At 40.0% G+C, this 14400-nt stretch overlaps 1 protein-coding gene across 2 annotated transcripts in view; it reads right to left on the bottom strand.

Annotated features, from left to right (window-relative positions):
- smyd3 (SET and MYND domain containing 3) overlaps window positions 1-14400 on the bottom strand; it is a 66972-nt gene that overhangs the window by 40091 nt on the left and 12481 nt on the right. Inside the window, exons 1-5 of one of the 2 annotated variants that reach the window (XM_088992806.1) lie at window positions 11672-11807; window positions 10957-11020; window positions 10756-10863; window positions 10150-10207; window positions 9919-10073 (exon numbers count right to left, since the gene is read on the bottom strand). In XM_088992806.1, the coding sequence (XP_088848932.1) occupies window positions 9919-10073; window positions 10150-10207; window positions 10756-10863; window positions 10957-11020; window positions 11672-11721 (435 nt within the window). In that variant the 5' untranslated portion in view covers window positions 11722-11807. Of the gene's footprint in view, window positions 1-9918; window positions 10074-10149; window positions 10208-10755; window positions 10864-10956; window positions 11021-11671; window positions 11808-14400 lie in introns of those variants that run through there. The other variant, XM_088992805.1, reaches the window with a different exon arrangement.

The following is a 14400-nucleotide window of genomic DNA, read 5'->3' on the forward strand; positions in this document are numbered from 1 at the left end:
GCCGGTTGTCCTTTTAAGTGTCAATGACTAAACGACCGGCACCTGCGAGGCTACAGGCGGGGCCGACAGCGCCCCCCGTTGGTCGCCAACCAGATCATGACACTGCCAGACATGTACAAAAATGTTTCCACTGCAATGCCAGGGTTTTTGTCATTGTCATTCGAATTCCAGGTCCCACAGAATATTGAGTTTTAGGATGACACAAACATTCGAGTTAATTCCTAAATTATATGGGTCTGGAGTTATATAAGCTTGAAATGAGGGTGGCTCTCCCAAATACAATGCAATTCATATATATTGGCTTATATATGGCTTTAACAACAGCTGAAGCTGCAACAAAGTGGTAACATGGGGAAAAGGGAAATGCTGTCCCCTTGTGGAAGGGAAAAAACATTGCCAGAGGCCATGGCCTGCACTTTATCGGCACCCAAACAAGAAAAAAAACTATTTCGGGAATGGCACTCTACGTCCCGAATAAATTTGTGACTGGCAGTGAATGATTTAACATGGATTTATTTTCTCATTCATTTCAAACAGTGGTTTGTTTATTTATTTATTTATTCGAGTGTATTTTACTATTTATTGTTCTTTAGTTATGTATTTATTTATTATTTTGCTTATTTGTTTATTTATTTTTACTGCACGATGAATATAGAGTAGAATAAAATAATGCAGTGACTTCTTTTTTCGGCTTTTCCCTTCAAGGGGTCGCCACTGCGAATCAGTGTCCTCCATCTTCAGATGTTTGATTCGCATGTTTGTTTTGGCCAAGCTTTTACATCGGATGCCCTTTCTTATTTTTTTCTCATTTATCCAGGCTTGGTACCGGCACAAGAAGGCACTGGCTTATGTTCCTTTGTGGCTACAGAACAAGCAACTATATGAACTTAATAAAGATTATGAACATGCTCAGTAAAAGGCTACCAAACACAAAATGGTCATCGGCACAGCACAATAACGCAGTGACCGATGAGGAGACAAATGATGTATTTTTCCAGGGAGGCCCCCTGCTGTTGCATGTGGAGATGATGAACTATAACACGGGAAAGCAGCAAAGGAGTAAAAGCATAATTTAAGCAAGTGCGTTCATTTGTTTGTCATATCAAGCTGCGCATCTTTAGAATAATTTAGAGTGGTGCGGAGAGGATGAATCATGTTGCTTGGCTGGTGCAGTCTCGGTCACCTGTATGGTATGTCGACTTGGACAAAGCCTCGCTCAGCAGGTAAGAAACGTGGGGGTGGGGGGCTCAATCATGGGAGGCGGCACTCTGCAGTGGAAAATGGCAATGAGTGTTTCAAACTGGCCTCCAATGAATGATTTTGTTATTACCATTTAGCAACCATTTTTTTTAAATGGCGGATGTTCGCCACATAATAATTATGGTGGTGCGCCAAAAGTTAGTCGCTGTTGAGATGATTTCTTCTCTGTACCATGTTGGGAGAGTGATGATAACCTCAGTCGAGTCCGAGTGTCTGCATGCTAGGAAATAATTAGGAAGGGAATAAATTACTCCCCCACATGAGGATGATGTCGCACTTGCAGATCAACTCTACATCTGTATGCAGAGTGAATCATGCCTACACAAAACTGTGCGTAAGCTATATGACTACACGCCAACACGGAGAATGAGCTGCGAAAATGCTGCTCGAGAAAATATGGGCGGATGGAAATGTGAACCATGACCTATGAGTGCTACCCTACAGTTATTGTTGATTATAGTGGAGGGAATATGGGTTGTTTTTTTTTAGAATGCCCTCGTTGATAAGATCATAAATAAACATCGCTATCATAAGAAGGAACAGAAGTCCCCACATTGATTGACCATTTTCCAGTCGACGCACCCACACAACATAATGTAAACTGCTTTGATGTTTTCTACTTTTAATTTCCGGTTAACTTTACGCAGGAAGTCCATCCCAGAAAAAAAAATGTACGTGGTCCTACAAAGTATAAAATGACACCTATAATTTTGAAGGATATTTTGAGCATCTGGAAATTGAGTATTATTCAAATAATCTCTTTCACATTTTTTAGTTCGTTAAAAGAGAGATGAACATTTTCTGTTCACTTTAGAGATGATTTATTGATGCTTTTATCATTCCATGAACACAATTTATCTTTAATGATCTCGGCATTATACAACTTTTCACCAAATTGTTCCCTCATGTGAATCTAATTATCCGCAAACTCAATCATATGCTTGAGGACAGGGAAAAGATAGATGCTTTGCCGGCAGTGCGAACTTCTGGGAAAAAGTACTACAGTAAAGTCTCGTTATATCGATATTCAAGGGAGTCCGAAAAAATATCGCTATAACCGGGACTATCGATATATCCGACCCTGTCTGCATGTAATTTTCTCCGTGCGTGCATAGAAATAGTATCGATATAACCGGGACTATCGATATATCCGATATCGATATAACGAGACTTTACTGTATTTGGACTTGAAAGCCAACATCATTAAAGTCAAGTGTATGAATTAGTCACTTTTTTCTATGTATTGTTTAGGCGATAACTAGCGTTTAGGAGAGAGCTGGGTAGGTGATAGCTAGCGGATATCTAGTTAGATAGCTAGCTAGATAGCTAGTTGGATAGTTAGGTAGCTTGATAGCTAGCTAGATAGCTAGTTGGATAGTTAGCTAGCTTGATAGCTAGCTAGATAGCTTTCTAGATAGATAAATATCCATTGCAGGTGAGCAGGATCATACACTAATAGAGCTTACACTATTCAAAGGTGAGACAAAATCAAAGTTGTCAATATCACTTTTGGCACGCGATAAGAGCTCTCGATATGAACCCTCAAAACTGCTCAACCATAAGGGGTTTTTCAAATAACAGCCTTATCTAATTCTTCCATCAGTCTTTGTCGAAGATGCGGTCGCAGCATCCTGGCCACGGTTGTAAGACTGCTGGCCCCACAAGGCGATGGGCAAATGATGGAATGTCAGCGACGTGGATAAATGATGGTCGGGCAGACAAGGAGAATGACGCAGAGGAGCTTCTTTGAGCACATGGAGCCGTTTATATGTGCACTGTGTGCTTTTTTTTCTAATGTGGCAACATGACGGCCCTGCGAGCGACATGAGCAATGGCTCTCAGTGCAGTGGGGGCCGTTGCGGCATAACAATAAGTTCATGCACTGACTCCCTTAGGCTGCACAACAAACATAAACCTATACCAATGTACCAACAATGTAAATAAATATTGTGTTAAGAAAGGTTCCAGGACCTTTGTTTCAAAAACATGTTTGAAATTTAAACCACACATTTTCCACTTCAAGGTGATCCTGTTGGTGTTAAAGGCACTTTCTTAGTCTTCCTGTGCTCTTGGAATGGTTCCTCCAAGATGTTTTAGTCGCACACCAAATGAATGGTGTATTTTCAAACTTTTTCCATATACAGTATAAGGCGCACCGGACTATAAGGTGTACCTTCAATGAATGAAAAAGGTGTTCCAAATATAATATATAAAGGTATTCCAAATATAAGGCACGCCACATATAAGGCGCTACAGTAGAGGGTCGAGTTACGCACTGCTTCTTCTACAGTGGGAAATGGAGTCAGTGGTTAGTGGCATTAGTTGCAAGATCTATTGTGGCTCAATATTACCTCACAAATAAGGGGCACCTGCGTAAAAGGCGCAGGGTCACCTTTTGAAGAAAATTGAGGTTTTTGGGTGCGCCTTATACACCAGAAAATACGGTGGTTATGGTAAAGCAAGCCCCGATTTGTCCTGCCACAACCCTCGTATTTGCTCTCACATTAAACGAAGCAAATGCTATGTAATTGTCAGATTACATAGCCCAGAATGTGCAGTAATATGTTTTGTGACACCAGTCCAGGATTTTTTTAAACACTTCATACACAAAAATCTCCTAAAAATACAGTAAAGTCTCGTTATATCGATATCGGATATATCGATAGTCCCGGTTATATCGATACTATTTCTATTCACGCAAGGAGAAAATTACATGCGCGCAGGGTCGGATATATCGATAGTCCCGGTTATATCGATATTTTTCGGACTCCCGAGAATATCGATATAACGAGACTTTACTGTACATAAAAACTGCAAATTAATGACTCAATCTTCTCATTCACTCACGCACACACACGCGCGAACACGCACACGCACACACGCACAAAGCCAACATCCAACACACAGCTAAGAATCTCTCCTTCCCTCATTACTCCCCTGGGATTACAAAGTGCAGTCATGATGCAGTTGTATTACTCCATTTGTCGTGTCAGGAATGTGTTTGCAGCACCCTATAAACGCATTGTTGAGGCGTCTACCATTAGCATAAACAATGATTTTACGCCGCAAGCCCTGCCAGTCAAACTCATTACTCACTGTAACGACCTGCATGGTTAAGCACAGTGAATAGTTCAAGTATACAATAGTAAAGTACTTATTTGTGAACGAGGAGGCTAGAGGTGTGTCTGCCGTGAGGACGAACAGAAAGAAATGGCAATGGATATTGTAGGGATGAACAAGGAAGATAAAAAAAGCCATAATCAAGATACTTCCACATTTGCCTTCACAAACACAGCCGATCAATAAATACATGCGATCACAGTGCCCCCTAATGTTGGCCAAACGCCATTTACACATACCTCTTAGCTCATTCTAATGTCTTCACGGGTACACTATAAACATGGCATTTTAAATAGCTCAAGTAAACGTCCCTGAGATAATTGTTTTTTTTTTCAGCAGTTACTATGGAAACAACACATGAAGTTAATGCATCCAATTTTTGGCAGCCACGGCCTTTTCACCACCAACCTGTGGAGACTCACGTAACTGTTGGCAGCCAGCAAGTGCACTTATTGGAAAGCATCATAGCACTTGTAACAAAAAATTGGGAACCATCAATATTTGATGGGAGACACATGTGCAGTGAGACTTCAACTTACAAACACCTTATCTTATAAACTTTTCGTCTTACAAACGTCAAATTTATGAAAATTAAGCCTTATAATAAGCACTATTTTCATAATACACACCCACCACGGCTGGCGGAGTGATCTTTGGCGGAAGCACACGACCGAACTGCACCAGAGGTTAAGTTACCAACAGTCCTTATGGAAGGTGACTCTCCTTCCATAAGCCATCAACGACCATCAAAAAGCTAAATAAAACTTTATTTTACAGCACAGTTTATTTCTTTAATTACAGTCCTCATTTAATGCGCCTCTCTTTCCAAACAGCAATTCCCTTTGACCTTCGACCTCCAACGCCATTCCATCAAGCCATAAATGACCATCACAAATGTAAATAAAGTGACTTTATGATACAATGCAGTGTATTTCTTTCATTACAATACAATAGCACATTTATTATACATAGAATAAGGTATGTTGTGTGTAGTTTTTAGGCTTATTTAGTTGAAAAGTATATTTTAGTTTTTTTGACAACGATACTAGTGCAGCGTGTTCTACCGGAAACAAATTCCTTGTGTGTTCTACATACTTGGCAATAAAGATGATTCTGATTCTGATTCTGATTCTGATATTTTATGGAAACCAGGGAACGGATTATTCCCATTTTAATGGTTTCCTATGGGAAATGTTTTTTGAGATACATACTTTTCGCCTTACACACTCTGTATGGGAACCAATTAAGTTCGTAAATTGAGGTCTCACTGTACTAACAATGCATAGAGGGGGGATTGGAGGGAGCAGGGTGAGACAAAACAATACATTCAGTCCAGTCTCTTATCAAATCCTGGGATATTCCGATTGGCAGCCGTGAAGAACTATCACTGCATCAACCTGTCAACGTATGTAACATAAAAGTAATGAGTCATATCAAATGAGAATCTTGCTCGGGCACTACAATCTAAGCCAAGACTTGAACATTTGAACATTTGACTTGAACAATCAAAGCATCTATGGCTTTCATCGATGTTTCAAGCTAAACGTAAGATGGAGCTGATCATAGAAGGTGGATCTGGGATGGGCAACTTAAATGCTGGTTGTGGCCATAATGTTTTCATAGGTGCGTTGCCTAATTGTATGACAAAAATGATTTTCCAAATATGGACAAAATAGATGTAAAATGTAGCCTGTGACTGTAAAGTGACCTTGAGAGTTTTGAAAGGCAATAATAATAATAATAATAATAATAATAATAATAATAAATGTCATTCATATATGTAAAATAAATACTCTAACCGTTTTGTTTTTCAGAATGCATTTTTCAGTGAATGTAGAAAATATGTAGAACAAGTTTTTTTTTCAGTTCAGGGGATGCTCCTGCATAAAATAAATAAATAAATAACACAAAATACAATTCAAAGATGGCAACAAGAAAATGAACATTAAGCGTGTAGTATGTTTTGATTCTGAAAAATCAACCCACTGAAAAAAAACAGAAACAAAACTGTATTAAAGTTAAATGATGTTAAATTTGGTAGAATTTTGAAGCACACGCACTTCGGTGGCTCGGAGAGACCATACTTCGCAGGACGACAACCATTTTCTTCAGCGTAGGTGGACACAAAATGTCACATCAAATGACTTCAAGTATTCCCTCAAGGAATAAAGTGGCTGGCATATGTTATACATGCTGTAGTCATCATGTTGAGGAATAAAATTCCTTAAATTTGTCTCCTTTGGGTGTCCGTAGCTGGGAGAGGGCGGAAAAACATGGCTGCCTCCTGTCGGAGATTGGGGGGCTATAAAAATAATTAGCCATTACAACTGATGGTAGCTGACTTCTCTCAGGCAATTACTTACAAGCTGCAGTTTTCAGTACATTAAAAATATGATAATAACAATAAATAGACAAAGTAAGACATTAGAGTACAATTCTAAGGGGCTGTGTTAAAATGCCTTATTATCTATTGAACCATCAGAAATTGCTAAACTATCACTAACCCTCAGAATTAGCAGTATTTAGCTCCAAACAACATTCACTTTCCAAAAGACAATGACATTTGTGAAGTGCAATAAAAACAGCAGCGTTCACAGCTCCTGAAAAGACGATTAAAACTTCTCTCCATGTTGCAAAACAAGAGGCAGGGTGACATATTAAAATAGCATTCAACAGCCTATTAATAGACTTAAAAAGACACTTTGCACTACAATGCTCGTGATTCGGCATGAACACTTAACACACTGGAAGCGTAACACGAGTGCCGAACTAAATTTAGAGCAGCAGCAAAAACTTCCCAGCATTCCTAATAGGATTATATGGTGTGGAGGCTCACAGAGATAAACGTGTGAATGGGGCTATGTGAGTTTGGTGGGATTTGTACGACTGACCACCAAAGGTCAGCATGTGTTAGTTCACCACACGGGATATAGTTGTGTTTACAGGACAACCGACGTCTCCGGATAAGTTGTGTCCATAATTTGTAAAATGGCTTCAAATCACTACTACTGAGCGTATTTTAACAAGATTCCACCGCATATAGCTATATTTTATGTTTTAAGACTCGCGCTGAATATTCAGGAAGTCTTGTTTTTGAGTTGGTGACGAGTCCGTACGTGATGTCACTGAAGGACCGCCCCCTGACCGTAAAAAAAGACGCATTGTAGCGGTCCTTCCATCACGTCAATGTATTTTGCTGTATTGTTTGGTTTGAAAACCGTGTGTTGCACCCAAAAGCCGTCAGAAGAGGGCGTCCAAGCTCCATGGAAGGAATTTATCAGCCTGTGGAAACGGGCTGATTCATTCCTCACAACAGCGGTGGCCATTTTTGGGTGCGACATCTCTCCCATGACACGGAATAAATTCTTTAATCGATTGCAAACATGTATGCTTTCCTCTTCAGAACTATTTGAATCATATTCATAACTGGATGTGTAACAAGAAAGCATATTCTCCGAATCTGAAGCCATTGTTTTTATTCTCCAGCAATGCAAGACGACTTTCTGAAAATGCCCAATTCGCAGCTCAATTTTTTGCAGATTTTCAGTTCGTTTGGCAATGTTTAATTTCGGTTCGTTTAGCAATTGACATACTCGGCAACCAATCAGAAGCCTGCATCGAATAACTGCGTGCCCGGACTTTCCCAAGTGTTATCAAGTCGTACATTTGCATATCATTTTCAAAAGTAGACACACAGAGAACACCAGACAAATGGATAAGTGGTTAGGAATGAAGCCAAAACCTCAGCCCCAGAAGAGAGACTCAAAACAAGCTAACAAAACTTATGACGCTACAAAACGTAAACGTACATTGAGCGCATCGTGGAAAGAGGAGTTTACGTAGCTTGCAGCAGACGACGCAATGCAAATATTGCACTGTGCAACCTGCCGAGAAGTGTATGGACAAACGACTACTGGAGCAAAATCACCAGCAAAGGATGTTTACGACAAATTAAGCAGGGGAGCATTTGTGGGAGGTACCTCAATTACTTAATTTTAAAGTGTTGTTCTGTTATATATCCTGATTGTCATACTTTGCGACAATGTTTTTTTTTTGTGATTAGTCATCTTATTGTGTTTCAAGTTGTGAAAAATCAGGCAGGCAACTTTATGGCCGGGCAGGCAACTTTTCAGTCGCCCTGGTGTCCGGTAACTTTTTGTCATGAGTTTCAGACACTGGTAATTCATTTTTGGGTATAATGTATCTCGATACAAATTACTAATTCCAGGAGAACATGCTGCTTATCTTGAACTCACCAAAAGGAGGGAGGGGGAAAAAAGGGAATTTTTGGGCTGATCTAGTTTGCTGGGAAGATTTCGACCATTAACTCATGTCTCATTGCCACTGGTTATCTTGACAGCCCTTTTTACATTCTTTTTCAAAGAGCGAGTGACTAAGTTAGTGGTCGCTGTTTGGGATCTTTAGTAAATCAGGGTATACGTGTTGAGCAAAAATGAAACCCCCATCATCTTTCAAATTTTCATTTGTGAAGAAATAACATGCTTTCATTTTCTGTGAGAACCCTTTTAAAAAATGGCCGCCCTCAGCAAGATATTAGACCCCTTTTACATTTCCACTTTTGACACACGGTTTCCTGCTCTTTAAAATCGCTCGCCGACTTCTTGTGATATACTCGCACATTTTTCACTCCCCCCCTTCTCTCACTTTAATCTAAACAGCGTTGCTCACTCTTCACCTCCCTCTCTGCCAAACACGGCATCGTTCCCATCGGAATCTTGAAACGCAATAATCAGCGGATTTTCCCGCACATTCACAACCGAGTTTGCCTCCCAAAACACACACACGCGCACACACAACTCCATATCTCACCAAAGATATTATGCGAACGCGCATGTTCACCGTCAAGCTCCATGATATTCAATCACTACGGGCGGACGAAGGAACAAATCTGCGCAATGTGAAGGTTGAGACGACATGCTGAAAATAGGCCATCCAACAACAGCTCTATAAGCTTTAGTTCCCACATTAACGCTTTGTTAATAGCATATGTCGGTATTAAAAGCTACATTTTTATTTGATATTGTTCCAGGTGCCAGCCTGTTGCTCATTTCACCACTTTCCTATAAACGGCAAACACGAACATTGTATCTGGGCAAGTAAAAACGAATCCTTGTGTTGATTAAAATAGCCCGCAGTCGTAAAATCTTGGAAGTGGCGCATGTTCAACCATGACAGAGTGGAGATGCAAGCCAGACAAACACATCCTTGTTCCCGTACACGTAATGCGGTTTGAATTACAGCGAGGAAAGACCACACCTGGGTTGTGATGGGAAAACACAGACACAAACACTCAAAGGGATCCAATCACAGATCAAGGAGGCTTTTTGGACATGTGTTGGGGTGCAAGCCAAGTGCGGCAGGGGACACTAAAACACAATAAAACAGTTGCTTGTTACGCTCTGCTGTTCTTTGTGTGGGCTGAGGCGCATATCTTTTGGGCTTGTTGAGGGCTTTTACAAGGGAGCTGCTTTGTTTGTCAAGCAAAAGACTCACTACATTAGTGTGTCATTACCTTACCTTTGCAATCAGGTCGAGGGGCTGTCCGCAGGAATGTGGCAGAGCTGATGTCATTTCCAGGGCTAGTTCAGGCACTTCCTGTTGTAGGTAGATCTGCAGCATTGATGCCAGCTGACATAGGCCTTCTTTCTTGTGCTCAGGCATAGAGCTCAGGTCTGTGTACACACAACAGTTATTTTAGGGTGTTTCCAACGGTTACATATCCACAAAAGTACGTTGGAGAACACATACGTGATTCATGTTCGTTCAAAGAGTAGAGCTCCTCATCTGCACTCTTTGCTGGATTCATCTAAAAAATTGATGGAAAACAGCTTTATTTTGGCGGCATGAAAATATTCCCATTTTCACTTAACCCGGTTGGTCTCTTCCGCTGGAGTGCTAACATGACTGCAATAAAGATTCCAACACAGGAGAAAATGAACAGTCAACTAAATGGAAATATGAGCTCTGACTGAGAGTTATCCATCTGTTAAGGGATGTCTGTTAAAACTAAATATGACCGGTCATTTTAGGGAAATTGCCTCAATCTATATTTACCTGGTCTGCAATAAATTTACCCGAAACTGGAGATGAATTATTTTATTGCCTGGATGAAAATGGCCTTACACAATTCCACACAAATGACCACTTTGTTTTTCCTAATGTTAAACTTACCATATGAGTAAAAGTGCATTATGACTGAAGGTGACCGAAACCTTTAAATGTCTGGTATGTGGTCATCAGAATCTACATTTTGTTCCAGGCTATAGTATCTCCCTCACAAACTTTAGTGACAAACAATTTCACAAGTTCAATTCTAAGGTCAAAATAAAACAAAGATTCCCAAAGCGTGCTTACCAAGGCAAAAATGATTCTTGCAGCCAGTCGGACGGAGTCGGTCGGAATTCTCGGAAGAATGCTTTGCAGACATTTGCATTCCCTTTTATGGTCAGTCCATGCTTGTTTCTGGATGGTAGAATAATTTCAAACAACCAAACATGCAACACTCAAAAAAAAAAAAAAAAAACCGCGGTGCTGCGCCGCACTCAAGTGTTATACCTGGCAGATGAGGTTGCAGTAACGAGCCATTTTGCACTGGGAGCACCGCAACAAGGTCTCATGCCTTGGGACAAGAAACAGACAGACTTGTCAACTGAGATTCCATTAAGCAGAATACAACTCCGGAAACAAACACAAAAAGAGAGGAGGAAAAAAACTGCTAGCAATTTGAAATAAAAGATGATGCACCTCCCTTGGTTTTGTGCATATTCTATACAACGCAGGTCTTAATCTCATTTTGTCATGGGCCAAAATGTTTTTTGCTGGTTAAACATAAACAAACAAATAAACACATAACAAAATAGAAAATACAAATAAAAAAAATAAAAATAAAATAATAATCAAAATAAATAAATAAAACGTGTATAAATAAATAAATACATACATACATACATACGTAGATAAATAAATACATGAATAAATAGGTACATAAATACAAATAAATAAATATAAGTAAGATAAATAATTGTACCAATAAATAAATACATAACTACATACATGGGTAAATAAATTAATACCTACCAATCAACCTACCTCCCTACCTACCCACCGAACGCACGCACACACACACACATGCACACACACACGCACACGCACACACACACACACACACACACACACACCCACCGACACGCACGCACACAAACACACACGCACACACACACACACACACACACACACATACATAACTGGACTAAGTCAAGAAAAACTGTACCAAATCATTTTCCAGCTTTGAGTCTTAAAAACAACCCAAGAGGTAAACATTCCGTTATCATTTCTTTTGTTAAACTGATGCTTATATTTTCATATGCCTGCCTCCAAGGTGTATTACCAATTTTTCCAGGATGCTTGTTAGTCTGATAACAATCCAGAGCACCGCAGTATTTATCCACTCCCTTCAGCTCAGTAAAGACATCGGGGAAATAATCATTTCAAAACACACACACACACACACACACACACACACACACACACACACACACACACACACACACACACACACACACACACATGGACACACACGAAGTCTGAGTCAGACAGACTCTCGGGAATAATGTTGACTCGTATAAGTGTGTGAAGTCTGTAGCTACAGTACGTACCAACAGATATATGCCTACAACCATCGGAATCTCTAATCAAGTGTCCTTTAAACCTGAAAATATTCAGTAAAAAAATAATTTTAAAAACGGTTTCAAAGTTACCCAAAACCACAGTTTTCCAACTGCCTCCACAGCCTTGGTTTCACGAATTCCGCTGAACCTATAGTGTAATATCAACTTCTGAATGGCAACAAAATACAAAAGCTAGCTAGCAGGCTACATTCAGAACATGCTAGCATTTTCAAAACCGTAAACTCTCCATTTAAATTAAACTTATGTTTTAAAAGATTTGAGCATTGTTGTACTGGAACACCTTGTAGTTACCTACAGTTCATATGCTGTCTGAAATTAGTGTTTTTTGCCATATATGGGCATTTACATGTTTTTAAACAAATACACTTAAACACACCATGAAGCATATGGGCTAATAACAGTTTGAAAACCATCTTCATTCTTGTATGAGCCACACAATTTTCGTCTTTCCTGCAAGTGTGGGACTCCAATTGAATGCTGCAGTTGGCCTCCCAGAGTCTACGAAAAGTAACCAAAACAGTACCATTTTCTGCCCCCTTAGCGTGTGATTTATCACCATCCATCTCCTTCTGTCCCCCCTTTTGCAATCTCCACTTTTATAGGCCTTTACTGGGCCGAAGGTACGACTATTCTTGTCATGTTGAGAAAGACCAGAAATTGAGAAGCCACCCACGGTTTAAGAAACCCGGGGCGGCAGCGTGAGACACGAGGCAACAATAACAACAGATAGAGAGCCGAGCTGGACCCAAACTCGTCTGCGCTCTGCACTACTTCAGCAGAAGGTCTCGCTTAAGTTACACATTAACGTCTGGTCACATCACTGGCCGGGGGGGGGGGGGGGGGGTGGCAGGAAGTCCCACTAACTTTAATTCAAACAGGAAGACAACCTTATTTGGGAAAATTCTTATACTAACGCAATAGACAATACAGGAAACAAAACACATACGAAATGTAATAAATCAAACAATATGCAACACAAAAGCAACCTCTCCGCAGAGAATGGTTTGACCATATTGACGGTCATGTTGCGCTGCCAGGAAGTGACATCCCGGAGAGAGCAAACGCTTCGGAGATGTCACTAAAAAGACATTTAATGAGGGGCAAATGAATTACTTTCCCATGTTAAACATGATTAACTGGAGATAAAGGTGCGTGTTACCTAGCAACAAACGCCATCATTTTGTGTTTACAATACGTCTATATCAGTACGTCTATTGCCTTCACCAGCATAGATGAGCTGTTTATAGCTTCTTGTTTATTATTAAACTATATAAACACTAAAACATTTAGGGGAAAGCCATTACTGAATATATTCGGGAATTGAAAAGCATGATGTGAAGGGCCATTCTTGAATTTGTTCGGGTTTTGGTTTTTCTTGCGGGAGGGGACGGGGGGTACAGATGAAGCTCCGATCAGACATCTGGCAATGTTTTGCCCTCCCATGAGGGGGCAACACTTGCCTCCACTTTCACTGCAGATAACTCTAGAACCAAATAAGATCGTTTTTTTTCTGATGAAGGAAGAGAGTCTAAAGTTTCTAACGCTGCATTGAATGTTATGTCTGGCAGTGAATGAGCTATTTTTTTTGCTACACATAAAAACTTTTGTAAGTGACTGCTTGAAAACTGAAGAGGCACCCCAACTCATCAACATTTTATGATTGTTGAACACAAAGCCACTAACGGCTTACAATTAACTCATTCACTGCCAGACGATGTGCAAAAATGTGTCCATTTGTCATTTTCACTCAAATTGCAGCACCCACAGAATATTGGGTTTTAGGTGTACATAAGCATTCAATGCAGCGTTAGAAACCTTAGACTCTCTTCTTTGATCAGAAAAAAAGAGTTAATTCATAAATTATATGGCTCTGGAGTTATATGAGCTTTAAATGAGGACACCTGTCCAAAATACAATGCAACACGTAGTACATATTGGTTTATTTTGCGCTTGAGCAGCTGAAGCTGGAACAAAGTGTGAAGATGGAAAAAGAGGAAATGCTGTCCCCTTGTGGAAAAGAAAGAAAACCAATGCCAGAGGCCATTGCCGGACGCCAGCGCTTAATCAGCACCCATGGATGAAAAAAACAAAACCCGAATACTAGTTGTATTAAATACATCCTGTCTACTTGATATCTAATTTAAAAGTGATTTTTTTTTCTTACAGACAGCGTATTGTTGGTGTTCAAATACCTGACATGTTTCGGCGTATACTTCCGCCTTCGTCAGAGAGAAACATGTCAGGTATTTGAACACCTACAATAAACTGTCTGTAAGAAAAGAATCCGTTTTAAATTAAAACCCGAATACAT

The sequence above is a fragment of the Hippocampus bargibanti genome, linkage group LG03 (genome assembly GCF_051943395.1).
Source record: "Hippocampus bargibanti isolate YZ-2025 linkage group LG03, ASM5194339v1, whole genome shotgun sequence".
Lineage (NCBI taxonomy): Eukaryota > Metazoa > Chordata > Actinopteri > Syngnathiformes > Syngnathidae > Hippocampus > Hippocampus bargibanti.